At 39.7% G+C, this 27684-nt stretch overlaps 1 protein-coding gene across 5 annotated transcripts; it reads left to right on the forward strand.

Moving 5' to 3' along the window:
* Positions 1–676: 676 nt before the first annotated feature.
* On the forward strand, positions 677–27581 carry ap3d1 (adaptor related protein complex 3 subunit delta 1). 5 transcript variants are annotated; one of them, XM_032571463.1, is made up of 35 exons: positions 677–1027; positions 4146–4241; positions 4979–5059; positions 5207–5287; positions 5399–5506; positions 5696–5825; positions 6574–6713; positions 7107–7180; positions 7283–7332; positions 7558–7607; positions 7926–7974; positions 10787–10932; positions 11397–11545; positions 11642–11872; positions 11959–12190; positions 12283–12428; positions 12556–12697; positions 13044–13115; positions 13433–13508; positions 13683–13882; positions 14548–14621; positions 15411–15434; positions 16634–16799; positions 16977–17126; positions 18566–18619; positions 19845–19940; positions 20200–20355; positions 20494–20541; positions 21165–21185; positions 21551–21740; positions 21819–21907; positions 22281–22366; positions 22786–22907; positions 24840–24919; positions 25212–27581. In XM_032571463.1, exons 1-35 carry the CDS (start codon positions 932–934, stop codon positions 25305–25307), a joined length of 3801 nt encoding a protein of 1266 aa, XP_032427354.1. In that variant the 5' UTR covers positions 677–931; the 3' UTR covers positions 25308–27581. The 5 variants fall into 5 exon arrangements, with proteins under 5 accessions (XP_032427354.1, XP_032427355.1, XP_032427357.1 ...); XM_032571464.1 differs by lacking the exon at positions 21165–21185; XM_032571466.1 differs by lacking the exon at positions 18566–18619.
* Positions 27582–27684: the final 103 nt, after the last annotated feature.

The raw sequence follows: 27684 nt of genomic DNA on the forward strand, positions 1-27684 counted from the left end.
TTCATTTTAATATAGCATAAACATGACAAAAATAAAAATACCTAGTTATTTAAAATGCAATTGTGTTCTCTAGTAAAAATATACAAATAAAGTCACTGTACGAAATATATGTTTATATGCCTATTATTTTTGAAATATCTCAAAATTAATTTTGAGATATGACACTTTCTTGAACTTTTAAAATTTCATGAGTATTTTCTTTGAAAATATTGGAATACAAATTCTTAACTTTATATATAGATCCTTTCTCTAAATTTTCAACAAGAACATCAAGCTAAAATGAAAGAAATACAGAATAATTCCACATGCATATGTATTAATTTATATAGGGACAAAGAAATACATTTTAATTGTTAAAAACAATTGTAACCAAAATGTTTTACTTATTGGCTCATTCTTCAACTTCAGAAAATTTGCAAAATCGCTTTTCCCAATATGTGAAATTTCCATTTAAAATTAAATTACATATCTTCTTGTTTATTAAATAAAAGCACCAAACTTAATAATATCCATCGTCAAACGAAGCAGGCTGATTAAGTTTGTTGCCAACCGCCAATAAATACCAAGAAGAAGAAGAAGAAGAAGAAGCAGGCTGATTTTTCAGGGCTCTGGATCTTTAATTCCTCTGATTCCCACATGAGAATCTTCAACACTCCAGTCAGCTGACTTTAGACGCCATTTTGTCAGCCATTTCCTACGCTGATCCATTGCCAGCGTCTCTGCACAGCTCAGGACGCCCCGTCCGGCCTCAGCAGCTTCACCTACCCACCCGGGCTCGGTAGACTGTAGCGGACCGCCAACGCCACTGTACCCGGGTGGATGAGAGACTAGCCCAGTGGGTCGGTCGGTTCGGTCTGCACTCAGAAGGACCGTCTCTGCAAGGCGCTTAGCCCCGAGGGACAGAGCGGAGCGGCACAAGTCACAGGCAGACATGGCTTTGAAGATTGTCAAAGGGAGCATCGATCGGATGTTCGATAAAAATCTCCAGGATTTAGTACGTGGCATTCGGAATCACAAGGAAGATGAGGTAAAGGAGCACACTTGGCCACCTGGAACACCTAATAGCAAACATTTAGCAATGTTTTTATAATTCAACTCATTTTAGCATCACCGTTATACCGCGACTAGCTAACCAACGTTAACGGCTAACAGTGGGTAAGTTAGCCAGACGTTAGAGCCAGCGGTTAGCAGGTAACCAGCCGGAGTTAGGCAGCTGAGTTAGCTTTGCTTTCATGACATTTTTTTACAGAATGAAACCCGCAAGGTAGTTTTCAGAACCGTGTCAGGTGTTTGACGAGGTGGCTTATTGCAGGGCTGATACTGCCGGCTGGCTAACAGATGGAGGAAGAAGATGTCAATGAATCACAGTTTACCAGGAAATTACTGCTCAGCATAGCTGAGATCAAAACACACCGAAGGATTACTGAACTGGCCTACAGGCCACACACTGGGGGGCAGAGCAGGCTTCCCACTGGCTTTAATGCTATTACACGTATGATTGGGGAGAAAAAAACTAATTAATAACGTATACTAATATGTTGGTTCGGCGTCTAAATAGCAAAAATGTAAAGAAAACATCCCTCCTCAGTTTCGTTGTGCTGTACCTTGCAGCCAAAGCTGAGGAGGTTTGTGACAGTCACATTTTGACCCCCTTGTAGCTACTTTACTGTATATTCTTATTTAACCTTCAGCCCAGGGCGAAAAACATCCCCATTCTGCTAAAACAGAATAAAATCACAACAATTAAACCTCATTCGTACACATAATCTGCCTCTGCAACGAATTCGAAGGCAAAAGTCCTAAAAATGTTTCAGCAGTAATTTCCTGATAAACTGTGATTCATTGCCATCTTCCTCCTCCAACTTGTTCTTAAAACGAATGAAGTGGACCTTTTTGAAGCAGCGGCTTTAACATACACAGAATGATCTAGCAATCAGCCTGACTCTGTGTTTGATGATATCATCCATGTTGCAGCTCTATGAGCAAAGGCAGTGGGAGCTCAAACCGATCTTTTAAATCATCTTGTGCTGGTGATGCTTAGCCTGGTTGTTGATGTTGAAATGCTCAGTGGGTACCAGGTAGTGTAATTGGTATGTGCAGTCGTAACTAGTGGTTGGTGTTGGATTTCTGTCTAACTTTGGCCTCCTCACAGTCTCATCAATTTTTTGCAGCAACTAAACCAGTAGATTCTATTAAAAAGAAAGAAATCAAATGTTCTAAATAAAACTCTGGGACCTGCTATGGCCTTCAAGCCTGTTTGGGTTTGATCTCTTGACTCGGATCATGGTTTTGTACTCGCCGTCAGTTGTAACCTAACCCTGGTCGCCCAGATAAGTTGCTGGTTGCCCAGCCGACAGTGGACAGTTTGCTAAAATATTAATACTACGTCTCTGTGTTCCTGTGAGTGTGTGCTAACCGTGGGCAGCCTGCATTTTCTCTTGCTCTCTGTTTGCTTTTCACATGTGAGCGACATCTTTCGCACGGTTTATTCATTCGTTCTCCCTTTGGTGCCTATGCACAGAGAGCAAATTGAAGAAATACGCGGGGATGTCGCTGAACGGTTTAAAGAACTCATAGAGGAAACGATTTTGAGCTGTTTGTTGGTTTCTTCTGTTTAAAGGAAGGAAATGGGACAACTTGGAGAACTCGCACGCTCCAGTATAGTTCCAGCCCTGTTTAGGTAGAAGCCACTGGCATCAGTGTGTTGGCGTTGCCCCAGTTATTTGAGTTATTTTGATCGGTTCTGAGCGTCATTGAATAAGACTGTCTCTTTTTGTGCAATCTCTGCAAAACGCAGCGTCTCATAGATCGTCAGCAGCAGAGCTCAGCAACCCTTGCCCCCCCCCCCCCCCCCCCCCTCCTCCCCCCCTCTTGTCACTGTGCCGTCTCATGACTGCATACACATGACCAGCACACTCCACATAGCTATATGTGTTTGTTTTGTGGGGTTGCCCCTCTCAACAATGGCTGACTTGGTTTCTTGCATAAAAGCTGTTGACTGCTGAATTAAATGGTTGGTTGTATAAATACTTATTGAATAATTTATTCTATTTATTTGGAGATGATCATTTCAGGATTCTAATTGTTTTTATTTCTTGGTTGGTTCGAGCTTTTTGCAGTTGCATCTGAATGATTCAGAGTATCACACGAATGGTAATTATTTCAGTGGGTGAAAAAGTAAAACTTGTTGAATTGACCATTGTCTAGCAGAGTTGCTTATCAGCCTGTCATAAAAAGTGTAAGCCACAAAAGCTGTTCCTAAAGAAATTGACTTTTCAGTGCTTTGTCCAAGTATATGAAAGGAAAGTTAAGTGGAAGGAAAAGATGCTCTACCACCCAGGAGTCAGGACATTCACCTGAATAGATTGCTGATGTGCAGTACTTCTCCAGTCAGAGCACTGAGGTCAACTTCTCAGTTGCTACTGAAAAGACCTGTGAAAAATGAACGGTAATCAAGATTCTTCATTCATCATCATTAAGTTATAGAAGGCTCTGCCTCATATCATGGTTTTTATATCTCTGCTTAAGAAACTCTGCTTTGTGTTTTCTATTTATTTGATTATTATTATTATTTTTAAATTGTTGGAACTTCAATTCCAATTATTCTAATGATTTTATTTCACTTTATAATGTTTTTTTTTTTTAATTCAGGCTAATTTCACTCATTTGACCCATTTAGTAATAAGCTGCATTTCAATGTGTTTTTTGAAAACAAAGTTAACATTCGACACCAACAGCAGTAATAAGTTGAATTTTTGAAGTAATAAACCAGACACAGATTAATCAATGTCCTCTTCCATGTTTTCTGCTTTATTTTTTACTGCTTTTTTTTATTTGAACTAGTTCAAGACAATTGTATTTGATTACAGCTTGACGTATGACTCAGCTGCCTCCCTGAGCCAACAGTAGGCACGTCAATAGATACAATCTTGGATGGAGAGCAACATAAAGGGCAGGACTTGTGCAAACTATTTAGTTCCCCCTTCTGTCGACTGGAAAAGCGACAACAGAACAACCAGGATTGTTGCAGCTGGCTTTCTGTTGCTCGGTCGAAACGTGCCGCTCCGGATATTGCTCTACCTAATCTGATCTGGTGTCTGCTTTTGTCTATTCTCCCCTTGCCCGCTCCTTTTGTCTGTCCGCAGGCCAAATACATCTCCACATGCATCGACGAGATCAAACAGGAGCTCAAGCAAGACAACATTGCTGTCAAGGCCAATGCTGTGTGCAAGCTCACCTACGTAAGATCCCCTCTGCCTGCACACTCTGCCGCCGCCTGTCACTTCTGCTCCGCACATATACACTCATGCACACACAGATGAGACACTGTGTAGCGCTGACAGTTTAATCCATTCCCTCCCTGCTTCTTCTGGTAGAAGACCATGTCCTCGTTTTTAAGCGCCTGCTGAAAATGAAAGCGTTGCTCCATGCAGTTTGCAGGGTTAAGTATTGATGTGCATTCCGCTGCAAGACAAGTGAGAGAAGCACAGAAAACTGTAGTCAGTTTTGTTTTTGTCTTGTTAGACATTGTGCACTATACTGTTAATCAATTTGCAGTTTTTTTAAGAGAGGAAAAAAGTGATAGAATTTGATTATGTTCAGTTATTATGAATATATGGCGTTATTTATCACTGGAAGGAATGATGCAGATAGATTCACCTTGATATGCAAAACAAAATGATGGTGAAATATTTTTCATGGCTTCTTGTAAAACTTCATCAGGTGAACTCTGTGACACTGTAGCTGCTTGTAATGTGTAGCAGCTGGAGATTTCACCACTACTAGCAGCAGAATTTCCAATTAAAATGTAATCAGTTTTTTATTTGGAGATTGCAGACGCATCAAGGTTTAAACCTCCATTTATTTTGCCGCCTTTGCTCACATTCAAAGCTTTAGTTTCTGTATTTATCACAGGCACAGTTTAAAGCCGCCCTCTCCTCCTCTTATGCCCACCGTATCCGTCCCGTCTGTGTTTCAGCTTCAGATGCTGGGCTACGATGTCAGCTGGGCTGCTTTCAACATCGTTGAAGTCATGAGTTCCTCCAAGTTCACATACAAGGTAGGACTACGGTTTTGTTATTGCTGAGCTCATCTCACAACAGAAGGCTTCTCTGAAAGCAGTACCATGAATTGTCTCTGGGAAATGCGCTGTTCAGGTACATTTCTGTCAACTTGCTGATGAATGTGTTTGCCTTTCTTTTTGCAGAGGATTGGTTACTTGGCAGCCTCGCAGTGCTTTCACGAGAGCACAGATGTCATCATGCTGACAACCAATCAGATCCGAAAGGTCAGCGATGCACCTGTTTTGTGCGCCTTGATGTTCATGCTTTATTGTGAGCTGACTGGTTTTCATTAAATCAACAATTTTTCTTTCTGGTTTGGCCATTTCCCCCTGCAGGATCTCAGTAGTCCCAACCAGTATGACACAGGTGTTGCCCTAACAGGCCTGTCTTGTTTTGTTACCCCTGATCTGGCACGGGATCTCGCTAATGACATTATGACACTGGTGAGTCACAGAAAATGTCAAGTTTATTTGGATGGTTCATTCTCCAGTGTCCTGTCTTTTTTTCCTGCCCTGCATGTCCGGTTTTCCCTCGAGGCCTTTTTTTTTCAGAATAGATAAGAAATGTATATTCTTTTTAAAATTTGAATAAAACTATCATATTTCTCCTTTCCTTTGCTGTTTTTTACTCAGATGTCCCACACCAAACCCTACATCAGGAAGAAAGCTGTACTGATCATGTATAAGGTATTTTTAAAGTACCCAGAATCTCTGCGCCCTGCTTTCCCAAGACTCAAGGAGAAACTGGAGGACCCAGATCCAGGTAATTACCAAGACATGTATTTAGTTTGTTGTACAGAAATGCATTTTCCATCAGTTTGTGGTGCTTATTGGAGGCATATGTGATGGCACTATGATATGTTGCCATCTAAAACATTTTTTCAAATCATAGATGAATATAATCAACAAAATTATGGGAACCTGGTGTGTCTTATCAGGACTGTTTTACAGTGAATGGGAAATTAAGGTTACATGGTGCTGCTGTAGTGTTAAAATTAACTGGGGTGTGACATTTTCAAGTGTTAAATCTCATGCCAGCACCCAGCTGAGGGCTGCAGCCTCACAATATAACACATTAAAAATACTTGCAAACAATGTCCCAGGTTTCAGTCCTGCTGCTGTGAGTATTTAAAAAGTCAAACATGAGCTGTAATGCTAAACATTTATATACTTCTACCCATCCATTATTGGAACTGAGATTAAAATGTGGATTCTATTCTATTCTGCAACATAATTTTTTACACAATTTAAAAATTTGTGTAAAATATTTTACCCAATTTTTGTTTAAAAAAAAAAGGCTTTACCTGCTACACATAAAACATAATTGTTGTTCTAAATTTTGTTTTTTGTTGTTCTTGCGTTATCATTGGGGTTTTTTTCCCACTATGCATGATATACACCTTTGAAATAGTCAATTAGTAAAGGTGATTGCATTATAATGCAATCGCATTGACATTGCAATCACATTGGCTTTTTTTCCCTCTGTTTAATTATTTTCTGCTCTCTCTCAGGTGTCCAGTCAGCAGCCGTCAATGTGATTTGTGAGCTGGCGAGGAGAAACCCAAAGAACTATCTGTCTCTCGCCCCCCTTTTCTTCAAGCTAATGACCTCCTCCACCAATAACTGGGTTCTCATTAAGATCATCAAACTGGTAAGTGAACAGGACGACTGGAGCAGCTGCAGCAAACGGAAAAACTAGAAACACGAGAATTGTCAACACCAGTAGGTCTGGAGCAAATAAATAATCCGCTCCAGTGCTTTTTGTTCTGGTGTATTTTTTTTTGTGTGTGTGTTATACTTTTTAAGTATTTTACTATTTAAAAGAGCGCATGTACACTGAGAAAATGATTCCTCTTCTTCCCACAAGATCACATGACACTTTGGATACAACAGATAAAGGATTTCCAACAGAGTTGTGTTGTTTGTAGATTTACAGTCAGGTTTAATGTGTGCTGAAGCTTCCACATGGAAAACTGGCAAATTCTAACACTGTAACTCCAATATTTAATTTGACAACATTGTCACCCTTTTCCTCTCCTGACAGTTTGGTGCGCTCACACCTCTGGAGCCAAGGTTGGGGAAGAAGCTTATTGAGCCTCTGACAAACTTAATCCACAGGTGAGATCAAAGTCCTGCTTATATTTTTCCTATGGATGCTAAAATATTCCAATTTGAGGCAAATTAATCTGTTGCTCTTTAACTCTTCTTTCTCTCCCACAGCACCTCTGCCATGTCTTTGCTGTATGAATGTGTCAATACTGTAATTGCAGGTCAGTACTGGGAATCTGTGGGGAATGCATTCAACAAATTGTTGCTGTGTTTCTAAGATATTAGACTCCGAGATTTAAACCACAACTCCTACTGTTGAGTTTGTAAGCCCTGAAAGTTAAAAATGCATTTTGCCATCCAGTAAATCCCATTTATCCAAATGTGTAAGTCAAACTTCTGTAAAGATTCCAGACCTGAGCTAATCGCCTTGTTGTCTTTCATTGCAGTGTTGATTTCTCTGTCCTCTGGGATGCCCAACCACAGCGCTAGCATCCAGGTAGGGAGCTCCAGTTTTCCATCCCATCTATTTAAGTTTGCATTGGAAATTACGCTCAATGCAATCCTTTCCACTCCAGCTGAATCATAATGCATGATGAGCAAATGGTCTGTCTGATTGGAAAGCCAAAAGACATTTTTCATTCAGTCAATTTTTCAGTGATCCAGAAAGTTAGGTGCTCCAGATTTTTTTGCATGATATTTCCTTTTGGGAATCAGTCCTGGTGTGGAAAGGTCTAGAAAATCATTAATTCCTCTGCTCCCTTTGTTTTTCTCCTGTTTCTCTGTTTCTTTTTTTCTTTCTCTCTCTCTCCCACAGCTCTGTGTGCAGAAACTGCGAATCCTGATAGAAGACTCGGACCAGAACTGTGAGCCCTCTGTCAATGCCTGCAGTGTGTCATTTTCTCATTGTCTGTGTGTTTCTGACTGTGGAACAGTCGGCCCCCGTAGACGACCAGACCGTAGACCTCCTGACTCTGGATAACTCGAACTTTATTGCACTTTTACTAAATTAGAAGGCCTGCTTGGAATACCATTGTTCCTAAGCAGCATCTGCAAATTGCTGAGTATGACTGTGAAGAAGCTTGCAGTGTTCATTCTCAGACTGCTTCAGTGCGTAGCTCAATAACCATCCAGTTTGAGGGGGAAAAAGGCTTTAAGCTGGAGTTGTGTATTCACAACAGTTTTGGTTTTTATATTGTTGTAGTCAGCCATTCGAGTTATCCGGACACCCATTTCTAGGTAGGTGTGTGTATGTGGTGTAGACAGTGGATTTTTGGTGGTAGTATGTTAGAATTTGAGGTTTAACGTTTTGTTTATCCTTTTATCTTCCGCTGAAAAAATATTCAAGATATTTTGATCAAATGTGGCTTGGTTTTAGAGCATCGTTGTTGGTCCTCCGAGTCTGCTACGTCTAAATAGCGGCCTGTACTGTGATGCAAAATGAATGCCTTCTTATGGTAACTAGAGGTGGTAAACCTCGCTGGAGACTGAACCTGTTTTGTAATAGAGCTTTGGAAATCAGAATAAACATACTGACTGAGAAAGCACTGCCTATCAACCAAAAATGGAAAAAATGTAAAGCATGCATGAACATCATGACCTTTTTTTCCCTCCCTCCTCTTTAGAGTTGGGCTCTGTTTTAGTCTTGCATCTTGCCTTTATCAGATGATCTTTGAGATATTTTACAGCAGAATGGATACTGAATGCTCTAAAGTTATCAAAATGAGCAAGTTTTACTCTTAATTTGCTTAGTTTTGTGATCAGCAGGTCAAATAGTAAACAATTATGTTTTCTAAAGTATTAAAATTAAAATCCCACAGATTATCATTAATAAACACATCAACCAACCGCTTAGTAGCAGTTGTTCATAAATGTCAGGTAAAAGTTAGGTAAATGAGCTTTTTATTCATAAATGAGGATAATCTTAAAAATCCTCACTTAAGTATTGGATTGAAAGCTCCTTCTATGGCCAGACTTAAAAATATATATAAAAATTTGAAATCTGCATCTCTAGTATTTTGTTAGAAGCAAAGATTAGGCTCTAACATTAATTTATTTTTACTTAAATTCTGAGCTTTCATTTTAGGAAGACTTGCAGAGCTCATAAATAGTTTTTTGATGCTAAATAAAGCAATCTTAAGTGTTTTGTTTTCAGCTCCATGAAGAGAAACGGCTCAAATGTGGAGCTAATGCAGCATTCTACAATTATTAGTTCCCCTTTGGGAAAGTGGTTTTAATGTTTACAGAACAAACTGGCACACTAACAAGCGTGTAACCAGCAGGCTGGCAAACTTGTGTCTTAAATATAAATGGGCAGTGACATGGTAAACACTAATGCATATTCAAACTGTGTGTTTTTTTTTTTTCTAGCTACACTTTGAACTTTTCAGCTTAAATTTAGAAACAGGTTGTGTCTGCAGTATTTCAATGAACATAAGTAAGAAATGACAGCGTGGAAAACTGACTAAATGACTTATTTATTTTGTTGCTCACAGTAAAAGAAAATGCATTGTGCAAAAATAGATACCGTTGCATGATATAACTTGTCAAAGATGGTATTAATCGTTATCTGCTGTTTTTGTGAAGTAGCGACGTCAGTGGCTGGCCGCTTGTGTGATGGCGTTCACTGCACCTTGCCTTTCCTCACCCCAAGGTCACTGCTTCACGTTTATTGATTGAGAAAGCTGAGAGGCTTCATTATTCTCTGCCCAATACGATGACTGACAGAATGCCTATTTTAGAAAATCCTTTTGGTGTGTGAGGAACATCTGTCAGGGACTTAAAGGATAAATCAAAACAAAACTAGTCTCCTGTGTGTACATGTGTTTGTCCTTTCCATTGTCCTGTGTGTTTTGTCTTACTGTTTTCCCTTTTTTTTTTTGTTTTTCCTTTTTGAATCCGTAGCTTGTAGTAGAACTTATACAGGATGATCTCAGTGAATTAGAAAATCATGAAGTTAATTTATTTCAATAACTCAGTTCATAAGTTCATGACAGAGTGATTTAAGTGTTTATTTCTCCTTAGTTGTGATGATTATGGCATACACCTAATGAAAATGGAAACTTCTTGAAGAGTTTTTCTTTCACAGTCTTCTTGAGGCTGCCATTATGCTGTTACTTATGCATAGTGTTTTACCACACTTTTTCCATCCACTAATCTTTCCAGTAATGTGCTTTTCTACAAGAGGGTATGGGTGACTGCAAAGTCATGCCTCTTCCTATTATTGTGCACATGAGTGCAACATTCCTGTATAAAAATTCTTCAATTGCTATTCGGTAATATTCACATTTTCTGAGAAACTTCACTTTAACGTTTTCCTCAGTTGTTGGCCATACTCATTAAAATGAACTGAAATATTTTTTTTATATCAGTCTTTGTCTAATTATTCTCATCAAGCTGAGTTTTATTCCTTCAATAGAATCTCTGAAGTATTTAAACTTTAAAAAGCCTATTTTACCTGGTCTAGTTCAGCCCTTTTAGGGTGAATGCATTTACAGCTGGACTGTAATATAGCTTAAAATTTCTGAGATAAATAATTAAAATATTAATATCCACATAAATTAATAATTGGCTGTCTAAACAAATTGCTAATCAGCAGATATAAGAACTAGCAAAACATTCGGAGCTGTAATCTATCAGGTTCATTGTATGAGGTTGTGTGTTTTCATCTTTGTGCAGTGAAATACTTGGGCTTGCTCGCCATGTCCAAGATCCTGAAGACGCACCCCAAGTCTGTCCAGTCTCATAAGGACCTTATCCTGCAGTGTCTCGATGACAAAGATGAGTCCATTCGTCTCAGGGCGTTGGACCTTCTCTACGGCATGGTATGGAGCTGAAACGACACTCCACACTGTTTGACCCTTGTATGATATATGTAGTCATGCTTGTAAAAGCTATTTTCGTCTCAGTGAAATGTGTAAAATGAAACAGGCGGGAGCACAAAGACGTGGAAGCTGATCTTAATATAAATGAAAGTTGATAACACAGCAAGATGGTTTGAAGAAATTAGTGCTTATCTTATCCAGAATAAGATTAAATCTGTATCGTCAGCTCAGAGTTTTACAAAAATTGGAAGCTGGCAACAAAACCGAGTGCATCTTCAGTTAATTTAGTTTCCTGCATTATGACGCTTGTTCAGGATGAATAAACAGGAAGCTCATAGAGCTCATTCATGAAGGAAAATGTGTGTTGTTAGCCTCAGCAATTTGTTTTTATTGTCTTTTTAAGGTAAGAGACTTTAAATCAAACCTTAATTCATCATTACGGATCGCATTTCTGCTTTGTCCAGGTTTCTAAGAAGAACTTGATGGAGATTGTAAAGAAGCTGATGCTGCATGTGGACAAAGCTGAAGGAACCACTTACAGGGATGAACTTCTCACCAAGATCATCGATATCTGCAGCCAGAGCAACTACCAGTACATCACCAACTTTGAATGGTTTGTTTTGCCGTCTGCCTGCGCTCTTTTCTGCCTCATTCAGAGTTTAACTTGGTTGGATTGAACGCCACTCGCTGCCCTGTGCGTGACTGACAGGTACATCAGCATCCTGGTGGAGCTGACCCGATTAGAGGGCACACGACACGGCCACCTCATCGCCTCTCAGATGTTGGACGTTGCCATTCGGGTGAAGGCCATCCGAGCGTTCGCCGTCGCTCAGATGGCCACTTTGCTGGACAACGCCCACCTGCTGACGGGCAACACGCAGCGGAACGGCATCTGCGAGGTTCTGTACGCTGCGGCCTGGATCTGCGGCGAGTTCTCTGAGTGAGTTCACATTTCCACACACAAATGTGCCGAGCGGAGGACGACTCCGAAAGCGGGCAGTTATATAAATCGTATTGTTTTGGTAGACACCTGGAGAACCCGATGCAGACGCTGGAGGCCATGCTGCGGCCCAAGGTGGCCACGCTGCCGGGCCACATCCAGGCTGTGTATGTTCAGAATGCAGCCAAGCTGTTTGCAACGGTGCTGAAGGGCGAGGAGGGGAACACAGACGGCACAGCTGCGCAGGAAGCCAGCCAGCTAATGATAGACAGGCTGCCGCTGTTCGTGCAGAGCGCCAACCTCGAAGTCCAGGAGAGGGTGAGGCAAACGGGGAGCTGAACAGGTCACACCCGAATAAACTAATCTGGTCAAGTATGTGTAATGCTGACTGGCTCACCTTCTGTCCTCAGGCGTCCTGCATCCTGCAGCTGGTCAAGTACATCCAGAAACTTCAGCAGAAGGACGTGGAAGTGGCAGAGGAAGTCAACGCGCTGTTTGCAGGAGAACTCAACCCTGTGGCCCCGAAAGCGCAGAAGAAAGTTCCTGTTCCTGAAGGGTCAGTATGTTTTTATTTATTTTTTTTTCTTTGCCATGTACCGACATATTTAACTACAGCTAAAATTTCAGCGCATTCATAATTATTTTGACTACTGAAGTGTGAAAATCTTTGTACGTCTGTAAAGCCTGGACCTGGACGCCTGGATCAACGAACCGCCTTCTGAAAGTGAGTCTGAGGACGAGCAGCCGAAGGCGATTTTTGCAAAGGAGGAGCCGAAACACTCCAGACCCCGTCACACAGAGGTGGACGAGAAAGAGCTCGCAAGGGTAAGCATGGAGTAACGCAGCAGCTGCACATTTTACTGGCTTCATTTTGTTGCAGAAGATTTTACTCCTGTTATCTGCGTTTCATTATTTAGTGCAAGGCGATGGTTAATACAAATCTCATCATTTCACCTTCATTTGCATGTTCTTTTGACATTCTCAATTCTCAAAGATATAGCCTGAATATATTCCTGGCCAGTGTTTGTGTTATAAAAAAAAGTATTGATCTTTAGCTCAGGGTTTAAGCATTATTTATCTGCCTTCCCCTGTGGATCCCTGCTTGTTCTAAAACGGAGTAAGGAGGTTATCCATGGATTAATTCATGATGCAGATTTTATTTCTTTCCCAGAGGAGGGAAGCGAGAAAGCAGGAGCAAGCCAACAATCCGTTCTACATCAAGGCTTCCCCATCCTCTCAGAAGGTATGTTGATCACTTTTCACTCATTTTTTACAAATAATAGTGCTTTGTTTTGCACTCTTTAAATGAAACACTGAGTTAATAGGCAGGTTAGAAACTTAAGGATATTTTTTTATCATTGTTCTTTTGTTCAGAATGATTTTAGAAGAATGTAGAGTATGAAAAATAATATTTGTATGCCCAGATTTTATTGCGTCTTTAGTCGTCAATGGAATATATCCAATGTTCTACTCATCCATTTGCGCATCGTCCATCAAATTAACAGATATTAACTGCACTGTAATTAAGTTTTTTTTAATTTTTCTTTTTTATCTCTGTAGGTGTATCAAGAAGCTCCTGGAGTGGAGCACATCCCAGTAGTGCAGATTGACCTCAATGTGCCTCTCAAAGTCCCAGGTGGGGTCAAATATCATAACATTAATCAAAGAAACTTTAAAAACATCTTAATAGTTTAGTTAAATTAGTCACCAAAATCATAATTAAAATGACTATTCCACAGTGTTTTGCCATTCTCTTGCTTCTTGCCTTCTTTCATTTGTCTTATTTATAAACGACGCCCCTGTTGTTCAGGTCTGCCTATGTCTGATCAGTATGTGAAAATGGAGGAGGAGCGCCGTCAGAAAGAGAGAGCAGAGAAGAAGAAGAAGGAAAAGAAGAAGAGGAAAGAAAAGCGCAGCGGACGAGGGAAGAAAAACGATTCGGCTCCGGAGAGCGAAGAGGACATCACTCCAGCTCACATGGTGGACATTGTTACAGAGGAGATGCCAGAGGTAGGCATGCTGGGAGATCGCAATGGTCAATTAGAAACGCCATGAGTTAAGTATCGACCCAGACATCAGTTACTACTACTGTTTTGCTTTTTATTTAAACTTTTCGCTGCTATTTGAGTTGATGCATGAAACCACTAGTAATTTAGGAAAACGAAACTGATTCATCGAGCTGAAGCAGAGCAGTAAATTCACTAAGATACGAAGTAGTGCTTTCAATACGTTTAGGTGCCCTAAAAAACTGGAATATAATAAGAATCAGAGTTTATTTTTTATTTTTAAACCACATCAATGCAGCTAAATCATCATGACTAACCACTACACAAATGGATTTTTATAAACTTGTATTGATGTTACTCTGAATAACTTGTGTAGCTTAGTACCTCTCTGATTGGAGAAAAAAATCAATGTAGATGTCTGAGATATTGGGGAAACTCTGTTTAAATTCCGTTTTAAATCAAAAGTGCTTTCTTTGTTGACATTTTTAGGCATATTTCATATAAAAGAAAATACTCTGGGGAATAAATTGCATCAGTTTTCTTAAGTTAATAATTACTGTTACATTTGAGCCTTACAGGGTTATAGAAATCAAGATTTCTTGTTAAAATTGATATTTTGCCAAGGTACTAAGTCTTGTGTTAATTGCTGCATCCTCTTGCTGCCTGCAGAATGCCTTACCCAGTGATGATGATGAAAGAGACCCCACTGACCCCCACAAAGCTCTGGACATCGACCTGGACAAGTGAGTCCACATGGTTCTGATCCTGCTTCAATTTATGTTCTGACTAGTTTAACTCTTCATTTCAAACTTCCAACTACATCTACAAAACAATCAGCCCACTTGGTTTTTGTGTTTGTTTTTTTGAGGACTGGGAGGCAACTTGCCAGGAACTCTGTATGTTTTTTTTTCCTTTTCTTTTTTTGGTAATTTTATCTTAATCTTTTATTTTGAAGATCTTTGTTTTTTATTACAGGACTAATTATAGGACTAATAATTATCAAATTCCTAAATTTTTTGTGTTAAATTTGTCCTAAAAATTTTTTTTTTCATTTTCTTCCCACTTTAACTCCTGTTTCCCAACATACGAAGGATTTTAGCCTTGAAACACCTGATTTCTTTTTTCTTAAATACTGTGGGACTTCTCTCAGTGTTCCTGGATGGCTCACCTTTGAATCTAATGGACATGATTAAGAGGCACACAGATGTCAATAATACGGCTCGACAGTCTGGAGAATCTCAAAGCGAATGTTTTCCTGCAATAAAAAAGCTGATGTGAGAACCACTGAGACTATTTAAGCTCAAAGCTGTTTGACTGAGTTGAAGCTGTACATGTTTAAACAGCCGAGCTAAAATGCCTTTAGAGAAGTATAAATAGCCTGAAAACTTTGACCCTGCACTTTGTGTTGAGATTTCTGACCAAAGCATCAAAGTTGATGCCACTTGGTCCTGTCCTTCCTCACACCCTCATTGCTTTCTGCTTCCTCTTTTCTGTGCTTGCACACAACCATCACTGTCTCTCGGTGTGGGCAGTTTGATGGAGTCGGCTGGGCGCAGGTGAGTAGAACCCCAGCCACAGGAAGTGGGCTCTGACTGCACACAGACGGGTTTACCGGCTTTGTCTTTCCGCTAATAGATGCCTTTATACTTACAATGCAGCTGCCTCATCCTTTTCTAGTCGGAGCTTGCCCTACCTGCTTCCTTTCTTTTCTCTCCCTGCCTTGTGTTTTCTATAACTAGCTGCTTTGGACAATTTATGCAAGTCCCTATTCTCTTACCCTGATGCCTCCTCCCTTCTTTCACGCACCTTTGCACTTAACTTGACAATATCAGCATCTTTTAATTCAAACAAATGTTTTATTTTCTTTTTTGCTCTTTAAACTAAGACTATCAATAAAGCGAAGCATACAAACGTTCATTGGCATGTTGGTGCTGATATTTTCAGGTCTTACAGATCATTAGTAATCTGTCCTGCTGGCATAGGCTCCCAAAAAGCTTTTTTTTTTCTTGTTTTGTTTCCTTCAAATAATGATATGGTGCATGCATTTAGAGACCTTATCACATGTGGCACATGCCTTAATGCTTCTGTCCACAGTTCCCAAGTCATACCTGACTGCTGGTCCTTTGATGTGCCCTTTGATCAGTGCTAGTGTGTATGTTTGAAAAGCATAATATCAATTGGTTCTCATAAAATTTTTCTATTAAACCCTATCTGTAAGTCATCCTGGGTGAGGTTGGATTATTTAGTTTTAGGAGTAGAATGTACCTTCAAAGGAAGTGAGCATCTTGTTGGACAGTTGTTTACGGATGGATGGGAGGCTTACAAATAAAATGCTTTTCAAGCTAGAGCAGTATGTTTTCTGGCTTCTAAATTTTGTTTTTTTACCAAAAAATTACAAAATGGTGTCTGACATCAGACAGAAAGCGTTGTCTGTCCATAGATCTTCACCAGCAGGGGGACACACTGCATGCTGGCCTAGCTTTGAGGGTGAAAAGACTTGAAGACTTCTGGGGAGAAATGTTCTGATGTCTAATGTTTCAGGCTTAGAGAAATAGCACAGCTCTGCATTTTGGAAAACCGGAATGTGCCTGAGTATTGCTTTCTGTTCCACTTTAGTATGTCTTGTATTGTCAGCTTGCAAAACAAACTAATACTCATAGTTTTCCAGGTCTTGGCACCAAATCCAAGTGGGTCAGTAGTAACAAAGTCTTGTGAGTTAAGTGATGGGGTTCTGTACATTTTGCTTTTTGTCCAGGCCGCTTGCAGACAGCGAGAAGCTGCCGGTCAGGTCACATCGTGCCGCTGAGGCCCAGAAAAGCCCAACAGATGGAGAAACTGAAAATGCGACATTGCAGGAACCCAAGAAGAAGAGCAGCAAAGAAAAGAGAGAGAAGAAGAAAGACAAAGAGAGAGATCGGAAGGTGAAGGAGTTGTTTTGATCATAAAGACCCACACTATTCAGGCTATCTAGTATCATAAGACAGACTGAATATTTAAAATTGTTAATCAGATTTATAAAAGGACATCAGTAAGCTGTCAGCTGCTTTGACTTTGTTCTTTAGCCTGACTGAAACATGAATCTTTTTTTTTTTTTGCAGAAGAGCAAAGAAGAGAAAAAGAAGAAAAAACACAAACATGAAGACAAGGAGGAGGATCTTCTCGGGGGTCAGGCTGACGAACCTGTGCTCCAATCAGAAGAAACGAGTCAAGTGGCAGATCCGCCCACTTCCTCCTCTACCACTGCTGAGGTACTTTCAAAACAAGTCTAAGCCAAAAATGGCTAGCATCTAATAGAAATGATAAATTATGGTGCCGTGCAAAAGTTTTTAAACCCCTCAGCCTGGTTTAGGGTTGACACAATACAGAAAATGTCAAACTTGATACCAATACTGAGAAAAATACGCAAGACTATATCACTGCAACTATTTTTCTTTCTTTTTTTAAATTCAGGGTTCTTTTTTATTAAAGAGCAGAAAATATTATCAAATATAAAATGACAATGATTTCATTGTTATGATTGGGGGGAAAAAACACAAAGTATAAATCAAATCAGCTCTGACTTTAGAAAAGCATCAACTTAAAAGTCACCTTTTTTCAAAACAGTAGACTACTCTGTTTGACGAGTTTCTGCTCCAATTGTCGACTTCAGTCTGGAACCACTGTGTTAAAATTAAGTTGCTTTATTATCGGCCACATTGGCTTCCATTTCATTTGTCACTGAATAGAGTAGTAATGAAAGGGACGTGCTGATCATTTCGTCACTTAACTACTAAAACAGAGTCTCTGCTGAGGCTCGTTACCCTGTTAACTCATACCTGCAGTTATATCACGATGTGCAGGAACTTTACAACTTTATTATAGCAGTATTAGTTGTAGCGCTGTCCCTCAACTTTTTTCTGTTTTGCTGTTTGTATGCCTTATGGGCAAAATGAGCAATGCTTCTGCATTTGCTTTGTCAGCCAAAGAGGGCTGTGAAGACTCTTCAGTAACAACCTCTGGCCAGGTTGTTACTGAAGTTTTAAACTTCCAGCAGCAGCAGCTCAGTGTTTAGATTCTTTGACCTGACTGTTCTGGTGATCCTCAGAAGGATCTAAGAGTTTCTGTAGCACTGCTGTGTGACAATGACTTGTTTTCTATCGATTTTGACACAAATGAATTTCGTAGAAGACTGTTTTTTTTTTAGTCTCTATTATATTAAAATAGCTCTTATTTTGACATCCCCAATTTGATTACATTAACACACTGGTGGACTCGGTTTTCCTTCCACTTCGATATTATGCACTACTTTGCTGTCCTGTCAGACATTAAACTTCTCTAATGTCACAAAATATGATGAAGTTTAAGATGTATGAATACTTTTGCAAGGTGCTCTAAACAAACCTACTTAATCAGAAACACTATAACATAAATATTACATTTGCTGTGAAGAAGATCGCATGTAAACAGATGTTTGATCATCTTCCCTGACTCAGCACTTCCGTTGCTTCTTCCTAGCCTGTCTTTCAACCAGGTCCTCTGGTCTAGTATCAGCTTCCTCATAGCTGACTGCAGTCTCTTGCCAAATGCTTGATTTATTCATGAAATAGCACAGTGTTGTCTCTTGTCTGTTTTCATGAATAGTAGTACAATACAGAAACTGTGTGGCCCTCACCTCCTGCCCCCCCTCTCCCCTCCCTTCCTCTTCTAGGTATCGGATCTGGATTTCTGGCTCTCAAACGCTCCAGTGCCCTCTAACACCCAGGTTGAGTCATTCCCACCCTCCCTCTCTCCACATCCTGCCCTTCTGTTCTCAGTTTGCACATCCCTGTTTCATAATCCTGTGTTTCATGGACCTTCCTCACATGTTGGACCAAACACTGTTTCAGTGGCTTCTCTTCCCTTTTTGTCTCCCCCATCCCCCTCTTCCTACCCACAGGTCATATAAAAGTCTATCCACTCCCACTTTTAAGCGCACATCTTTTTTTCTAGCATGTATGTCTGTGTACTGTCTGTGTGTGCTAGTGGTTCACGTTAGTTCCTGTTTTGCCCAGAGGGTGTCCTTCTATTATTGAGGTCAAAGTGGGAATTTGTTTTGTTGGTGTCCGCGCTGCATCATGATGCGTCTATTGAATCTTCCTTAGCAGTCATGTGGATTTTTGTTTGCTTGGTTTTTTGGGGGGGCGGGGGTTTGGTCCGTTGTGTGTTTTAATATTAGTCCTGGGAGTATCACCTAGTGAGAGGAAATTCCTATTTGTGAGACTAATTTTGTAGTTAAAAATTTGTCTGAGATTTTCTGATGAAGTCTTTCATGATCTGAGAAAACACCTAAGCAAGGACTTACCTTCAGAGTACTCTGGATTTTGTGTATATTCAGCCGTACAATAGACATGTTTACTTTAAAAAACCATTACAGCATTTTGCAGGTGTTTATTTTATATTTTCAGGAACATTATTATAGCTTTTATAATTCCTATTCTTGGCAACGTATGAATAATTGTTTCTTTAAAGAAAATGTAGTTCATAGAGTAGAGCAAAAATGTACAATAACATTTTCAGGTAAGTGTGCCTTTTGCACAGCTTGTTATTCCTATTTGACAAAGTAAAATTAACCTGTTAAGTCAGGATCAGGTGCTCCTTGTTACTGTGACGACAGCCTGGTCACTCTTGTCATTTTTTTCAAAGGTCTCACTAAAATAACTTTAAAGTTGAGTGATATGACAGAAAATCTTAGCGGTTTTGAAGCCGTAGCTCTTTAAAACCTTCGTCCACCCGTTCTGCTAACTTTTAAGTGTTTTCACCGTAGTTTGTGTCGCTGGTTAATGCAGCAGTTTTACACAGCATATAAGGCAGCGAGGCATGTTTATCGTCCTCCCTAATTCACTTGCCTCTTCCGACACAGATGTGGCAAACTCGGCCGTATGTGTTTGTGGTTGCTCCTGCTAATGCATTAATCTGGTGCTTTATGTTTGGGTGTGTGTTCTGAGCAGGAAGCAGCAACAGTAGCAGCAGCAGCCCCAGAGCCCTCCGTCACAGCGCCAGACTCCGAGCCAGATGAACCCAAAGACACAGAAATGGAGGAGACGGTGAGTCACGCTGATAATGTGATCAAAGTTAAACATTCTGCCGCAGCCCTCAAGATTCCAGTTTACAACACCCTGGCAGGGTTTGTCGCATTGGCAGCTCTCCTTCCAACAAGCTGGGGTGAATGATGTGACATAAACCTGATGGCATCTGTCGTATTCTTCTGCTTCAGCCACTTTCACTGTTCAGCTTTTATATATATATACTTATTTGTCTGGTCTAACAGTAATTCATGGCTATGTTCTGTGTTTTAATGATTAGAAGTCCTCAAAACACAAGAAGAAGAAGCAGAAAAAGGAGAAGGAGGAGAAGGAGAAGAAAAAGAAGAAGAAGCATCACCACCATCATCACCATAGTGACGGTGCTGGAGAGGAGTCTGTTCAGAACGGCACCGTTGAGGAGGAAGAGCCCCTCCCGGTCAGTGTTAAAGCAAATTTATCACCATTGTTTTGCTAGCTCTGTTCAAACTCACTTCTTGCTACAATCACACTTTAGCATATTAAACATCAGTGGCACAGAATGGCTGATGTGACCTGAGCTTTTCTCTCCTTTCAGCCAATGTCCAATTACTGCCTGCTGGCTGAGAACTCCTACATCAAGATGGTGAGTGTCTGGGACGTTTTCTTTTTAAATTTCATTCACCGTTTGGCATCAATATGTTATTTAACTCCCCAGTTTGGTTTCTAATGAACATGAATGTTTCTCAGAAGTTGGATTATGTTTGACCTTAAGAAAGAGTCAGTACATTTGTCTTTGTTGCTGAATGTTGTTCATCTTAGTTTTTTTGTGTCATTAGCTAAGATTACCCAGCTTTCAGCAGCTGGTATTTCATGTGATAGAGCTACACAAAGTGGTAACTGTGTGAAGTGGAATGAAAAGGAGACATTGTTTTCCACAACTTTTCATTCCACTTCCCTATTGTATGACATTTTGTGTTAGTCTGTCTAATCCCAATACAATGCATTGAAGTTTATGAAATATTAATGTTTTTTCCCCCAGGCTCTAAATTCCACATTGGATTAAAAATAATAATCATTTATGAGAAATACAAAACTTTTCCAACACACTGATGCACTGAGTAAATGAGCTGTTTTCATGTGAAAATGTTACCAATGTATTTATGTTCTGGATTTTCCAATTATGATCTAAAAAAACCCCCCAACTATTATAAAATAAGAGGGGAAAAAAAGCCTAAATTACTTTCTGGTCTCTTGCTCTTTTTAAAGATGATGGAAGATGCTGACGAGGTATTGCTCACCATTCTGTCAGTGACAGAATATCTTCTAAACTCCTTCCTAGATGTGCTGTTCTCTGTCCTTGTTGTTTCTCACAGACTTGCCCTCTGGGTCAGAATACATGAAAGCGTCTGTGGAGTGTTGCTTCAGTTTCTAAGGCTGATGTTTGTCCCTGTGTTTATCTTATTGTGTTCAGACTGGTTCTACGAAGCCCTGCGTCCTCTCATTCCAAACTAATTAATCTAATTTCCTGTGTTTCTTGAAAGTCTTTTTTTATCCAATTTTTTTTCCAAGTTCTGAAATGCTTCACGAATAAATTAGGTATTGTGACTATGACGTAAAAACCTGTTTGGTTACCTGTCCTGTGTATTCTCAAGGTGTATGACATCCAGGGGAACCTGCAGGATGGCAGCCAGGTGGTTGTGTCTGTTATATTTGAAAACAAGTGCAACAGCTTCCTCAAATCCATGGAGTTCAACGTCTTGGACTCTCTGAACTCCAAACTACAGAGGCCAGAAGGTTCGGGTCCTCACGATGGCCTCGTCGTCCCCTTTCAACTTCCTCCAGGTCAGAAAGGATCTGCAGAATGCCTCCTGTGAAAGTCGAGTTGGGCTTTCTAACAATTTCTTTTTTCTGTTGGTGAAGGAGTGTCCAATGAGGCACGGTTTGTCTTCACTGTGCAAAGCATCGTAATGCCACAGAAACTGAAGGGAACTCTAACCTTCATTGTTAAGGTCGGTATTAATATTCACACGAACAGCGCTGTATCTATAAATAAAACAGAAGCATTATAGAAGAACCGCAAGAACATTTCTACTGACAGTGCTTAACTTATTTTTGTCAAAGGTTTTTCTAGAAGTCTTCATTTTCCTTCTTTTTCATTTTTTAGAGCCAGTCATGGTCTATCGATGGATTTTTGTTGTTTCTACATTTATTTACACAAATTTCTAATTCAGACCTCAGACTTTTCAGTATACGTTTTAGAACTTGGTTCATTTCCATTTGAATATGAACTAAGTTATTCTTATTGAATACCATAGAGGATGTAATTTATTAATTTTACCAAAACAATAAAAATATATTTGTGTATTGTTTTTATTTTTGCAGAATGAAGACGACTCTACTCATGAGAAACTGGACTTCAAACTGCACTTTACCTGCACCTCCTACTTAATCACTACTCCTTGCTACAGGTGGATGATTTAAACGCACACATGAGCAAATATTTAAAAATGATTGATGTCTTTTCTCAATTTAAAAATAAAAATAATAGAATAACAAAATTCTTGATTTATTTGGGCCCTCAAAGCACTTTAATGGAGACACTGTCTGATGTCCATGTGTTCAGCTAAAGCTGGAAAATAACCTTGAGCAAATCGCAGGGTCGTGAACTCTGTGTGCTTGTGGGTCATTGGTGCTTTCACACAGTCATGTACACGGCCTAAATGTTTTGTAACCTCAACAGTGTTCTTCATGCTTTAGGGACTTTTTGTAAGTTTAGTTGTCTCTCTTTGCTTTGACACTAACACTTTTGGAATGTGCTTACCGATAACTGCTGAACATTTTGTCTGCTGTCGCAGGTATGCTTTGTAATCTGGTTTGTTCTTTTCAGCGACGCTTTTGCAAAACTGTTGGAGTCGGGAGACCTGAAGAGCAGCTCAATCCGGCTGGAGGGAGTCAACATGCCCTTCCACCATCTGCTGGCCAGGATCTGCTTCCACCACCACTTCTCAGGTAGTCCTTCTGCTTTGGTTTTTAAAAGTTTAAATCACAGTTTTCCATTTGTGTGAGACCATAAAAGCACCCACTCTTGAGTTATTCCACCAACTCTGTTGTAGTCTTTAAGTGGGCAGGTGCTTGCTTAGCACAAGCACCTTCGTTTCTACTGCCATCAGCATTAGCTGCAGCACTGCAGCTTCAGTGCTGCAATAACTCCAGTCGGGCCTGAGATAAAAAAAACCATGCAATTGTTGAAGACTTGAAGCAAGTTCCTGAAAAGTAGTTAAAATATTCTGAAGTGAAAATTAAAATCTCAAAGTAGTTTTAGTTTTTATTTAACAGGAGAATAATAAGAACTCTGAGCTTCAGCTTTAATAAAAGTTATAGAAGAATAAGAATAACTGCAATAATGAGCTCTGTGTCTCACATTGTAAATCCACATTCAGCTCTTTCTTATTTTATCTACATTTGCCCCTGATGTTTTTTTAACTGAGTTTATAAACATAAATATTGAGATTGTTTTATGTCACAGGTTGGTCTTTATAAATCCCACCTAAAATGACATAAAACTCCAGTTCCTCAGCGCTATTTATCAGTTCAGAAGTAACAATGTATGAATATAGATTGTTGTTTAAATCAACTCTTTAAACTCATTGAGCATTCTTTAGTTGAACTATGGCAAGAAAAATTTTTTATTCTGGCCCCTGATGTCGTCGTACTGGTTAGACATGAACTCCGAGATGCATATTATTAGAAAGGAACCTGCTCTTCTTTCTTCCATCTTAGAAATATTGCCAACGCTGGAAATGATCCGTTTCAGGATCCTTTTAAAAAAATTCTCATTAATGTAGAGCTCTCAATGGTTCAAAACCTTTATATCTGTCTGACTTGCTTCACTTGCATGCTCCAAGTAGGTCCCTGAGGTCAGCTGATCAGGGTTTTCTGGTTTTCTCTCGTATCAGATTTAAAACTAAAGAGGACAGAGCCTTTGAGGTCCGTGGCGCTGAGATAGTGGAATGCACTTCCACTGTGTGTAACAAGATTCAACAACTTCAGACATTTGTAGAAACGACTTGGGACTTTTTTTTTCTCAGGCATTTATAAATAAATCCCAAGTCATTGCATTTCACATTCTTTGAATTGTTGTCTTTGTTTGCAGGACCTTTTTTATGCTTGTATTCTATATGTGTCTGTATTTTAACTTGCACAGCGCTTTTATGTGTCTCCTCTTTGAGAAGCCCCATATAAAACTTTTTTTACTCGCTTATAAGTGAGACGTAAGATCTTGAGACGTCTGTTTGCAGGGATAACATAAAGTTAAACTTTAGGTTGTTTTGAAAGTAGTCCCAACCCCCATCAGCCAGTTAGATTCTGCTCTCTGTGGGCACTTACCTTCACTGTCCTGGAAAACATTGCCTCTACCAGAGTTTGACATACTGTTGTTACCACTGAAAGAGAAAACATGTAAGAGTTAAACATTTTTTCAATTTAACAATCCAAATATGAAGAAGAAAAAAAAAATGCCAAAGAGGGACCATACCAAGAAGTGACTACAGAATTTTTTATTTTTTTTTCTGAGCTAAGAATCTTGGCACAAGTTTTACTTGTCTTTACTAGGTGTTGGTTATTATCAGTGCCCCCTAGTGTTTCATGTAGAGTAAACTTTGTAAGTAGGCTTTGGTTATTATGAAATTATAATTTGAAGTTTATGCAACTCGCCACACAAAAGTCAACCTTTTCCTGTCTTGTCGGCAGTATTTCAGTATCAGGCTTTTACAGGGAGAGATGCTCTCAGTGACATAATGAGGCTTCTGTCTGAAAAACCAATTAAAATATTACCTATAACACCAGTAAGGAGCAGCTGTGGGTCCACCACAGATGCCTCTTTAATGGGAAACAACCTGAATAATGCTGCTAAGTTTATTCCTCTTGTGATTCTTTGATTAGTTGTGGAGAGGATCGACTCTTGTGCCTCCATGTACAGCAGGTCCATCCAGGGTCACCACGTCTGTCTGCTGGTCAAAACTGTAAGTGACTCTTTGCTTGTTAGCTGTACCTTCATTACCATAGTTAATTTATATGTAAAACATGTAAACAAAAGAAAAAAGAGACGATTAAAAACAGATGTATTTTTAGAGCAACCACTTTTTTAATTAAAACATGGAGTTTGCTTTAATGTGTCCAAAACCTTTTAGTTTTTGTACAATTTAAAACAAAATCATGCTGATTTGCTTTTCTTGTAACTAGAGCCTCAGATCTTTGTTTTAAAATGTTACACCTCATCATAAAATGTTATCTTTGTTGCTTGTGCTCTCCCAGTCTGCTCAGACGGTGTCCATCGATGCAAAATGTGACGAGCCGACGCTGCTTGGGAATGTGCTGGATGAGATCAAGCAGACCTTCTCTCAGTGCTGATTGTTTCTGACGGCCCCAGGGTGCACCCGGCCCCTCCATGCCACCCACTCCCTCATTATGGCAACACAATCACATTACGAAACACTGCGACTGGCACCTCCAACTTCACCCTATTTATTAGTCCTCAAATTTTCAAGATTTCTTTCTCCTCACATCCACTCCGATTCCTCTACACTTCTCTCTTTTTTTCCTTTTCAAATTTTTTTCCTCTGCACTCTCAGCTCTGTGGTCATTCAGCCTTGCTGTTGTTTTACAGACTCACTGTCTACATGCATCGTCTTCTCTGTTGTGTACCATGATTTTTACTTGTGTTTTCCAGCTCCTCCTTGCTCTGGATTGCCTCACGTTCTCTTCTCTCCCAGGCCTTATCCCTCCTCCCTCCCGCCCTGCTGGCAGTTCATTCTTTGACAGTCGTGTAATGTAACAACTGGATGTTTGCTGTTGATGGTTGAATTGTATTTTGAGGTTGTGTTTGAGGTTTTATGTTTTCGTCTGTAGTTTGTTTTTGTTTGACGTATGGGTCTCTTCTCCTCCTCTTTTGTTTGAAGCCCGTCTTCGCCTTTGTCTCGACTCCCTGCATCCCTCTTACTGAACATTATTGCAGCTCTGCTCTGTGGGCCTGGAAAAACAATGTGACTGACTTTTTTTTTTTCACCTGGGTCCTAGCTGGAAAAAATGTAGTACTCTAACTTAGTCACCTCACCTGGTGTATGAAGACTAAACATTTGGGCAGCTGCATTGCTGATGGAGCAGAGAGAAAACCAAAGCTAAATACACTAAAAGGCAGGGATGTTTAAAGGTTTAATAGAAAGCTTTGTCCCTGATTTCTCATTGGTCATGCTCAGAGCAGATGTGGTGTTTTTAGAAACAAAGAAACTTAGTGGGTCAATGGTTCTTTTTTCTTTTCTTTTTTTTTGCTCTGTGCCTTTATTCCTACAGTCTACTCAAGCTCTTCTGAAGAATTGACATATCGTTCCTTCCATGAATTAAATGGCTTTAAATAGTTGATAATAGTAAAACTAGCCACCAGGAAGGCGTATTCTGTGCTAGCAGACGCCGTTCAGGCCCTCTACAGTCCAGTATTAGTTAAATTCCACCGGGAGGAAGCACCTGCTTCGTCTTCTTGTGTTCTTGTGAAATATTTCCGCCTGTGCCACTTGAGTGTTTGCAGCATGATTGTTCCACCCATGTCAGCCGGCACCCAGGTGACATCCCCGATGTTTCCCTGCCCTTCGGAAAACCGCCTTGCCTCTTTTCATGCTCCGTTGTCATTTTGTTTTGTTTTTCCACCCCAAGGAAGAATTTGCCTCCTTGGCAGAAACCTTTTTCTTTTTCTTTTGAATTGAGTTGTTCATTTTTGACTTCTTACCTTGTTTATCAAGATAAAAACTAGTTTGTTCATATATACTGTTAAGGCCCTTCTTTGCATCAGTCTGCTGTTGTAGATAATGTTGATGTCTGTGACCATCGGGTCAGCCATTCCACTTGATATTCAGTCTAGTTGTAGAGTCTGAATACAGAGGTGATCTGTTGTTTTTCAGGAATGTCAAAAGAAAACGATCATGTATGTATTCCTCGTTCCTGAAAGCAACCTCGCTGAATCCAAGAGAAATTGTCTCCTCATTCATTATTATGATCATTGTGTGCATAATATTAGATTAAAATGTGTATATTGCATGATTAGGAATGTAATTTTTTTTCTGTTATTGTTCTATCACAGGACATGCTTAAACAAAGTCATTCCATACTGTCCTTTTTTTTTTTTTTTCCCCCCTGAATATGATTTTGTTTACTTGATCATGCTCTATTTTCGATGGCATTGTGTTTTTACCTGTTAAGACGTGATATCACTGAATGTTTTAAATTATTAAACACAAGGGAAGGAAGGGTTTGGTGTCATGAACACCGAGGGCACGGGGCTCAGAAAAACAGTTTAAAAGTTCACCTGAAGCAGTGTATGGAGAAGCAAACCACTGTCTCAACTCTCTTTGGTTAGCTCTTTGTGAGGTCTTCTTCCACGTTTGGCTTGTTACAATGAAATATACGCTCGAGTGCAAGATTTTCAACAGTTATTTTTGTTTTCCTTTTCTTCTCCATACTCAGCTATCAAACATACATTGTAAATGGTCATGATGTCAAGAGGACAACATAAATTATATACTCTCCCTTTAAAGAAAGTCCATCAAAACTAGAAATAAATTCTGGGAGAAGCTTCTGTAGTCTTTTTTTTGTGTTACAAAAAATAAATCAATAAAAACTTGCCTATACCAAATGGCTTATTTTTTTTTTGGTCTTTTGACTTTATCTGAACCCTGTCTCTCCCCAAGCGTTACTCCAAAGTTGCTAGCAATTGGGGTTACTGCTGGTGTTTTTTTTC

This window comes from Xiphophorus hellerii, chromosome 9 (genome assembly GCF_003331165.1).
Source record: "Xiphophorus hellerii strain 12219 chromosome 9, Xiphophorus_hellerii-4.1, whole genome shotgun sequence".
In the NCBI taxonomy this organism is placed as follows: Eukaryota; Metazoa; Chordata; class Actinopteri; order Cyprinodontiformes; family Poeciliidae; genus Xiphophorus; species Xiphophorus hellerii.

What these genes read in the sequence shown, in the direction of transcription:
- ap3d1 (XM_032571463.1), top strand. Translation starts at nt 932, where the DNA reads ATGGCTTTGAAGATTGTCAAAGGGAGCATCGATCGGATGTTCGATAAA. An exon ending in CTAATGACATTATGACACTG is followed by an intron (nt 5,507 to 5,695) that starts GTGAGTCACAGA and finishes TTTTTTACTCAG; the next exon opens with ATGTCCCACACCAAACCCTA. An exon ending in ATCTGCGGCGAGTTCTCTGA is followed by an intron (nt 11,873 to 11,958) that starts GTGAGTTCACAT and finishes TTGTTTTGGTAG; the next exon opens with ACACCTGGAGAACCCGATGC.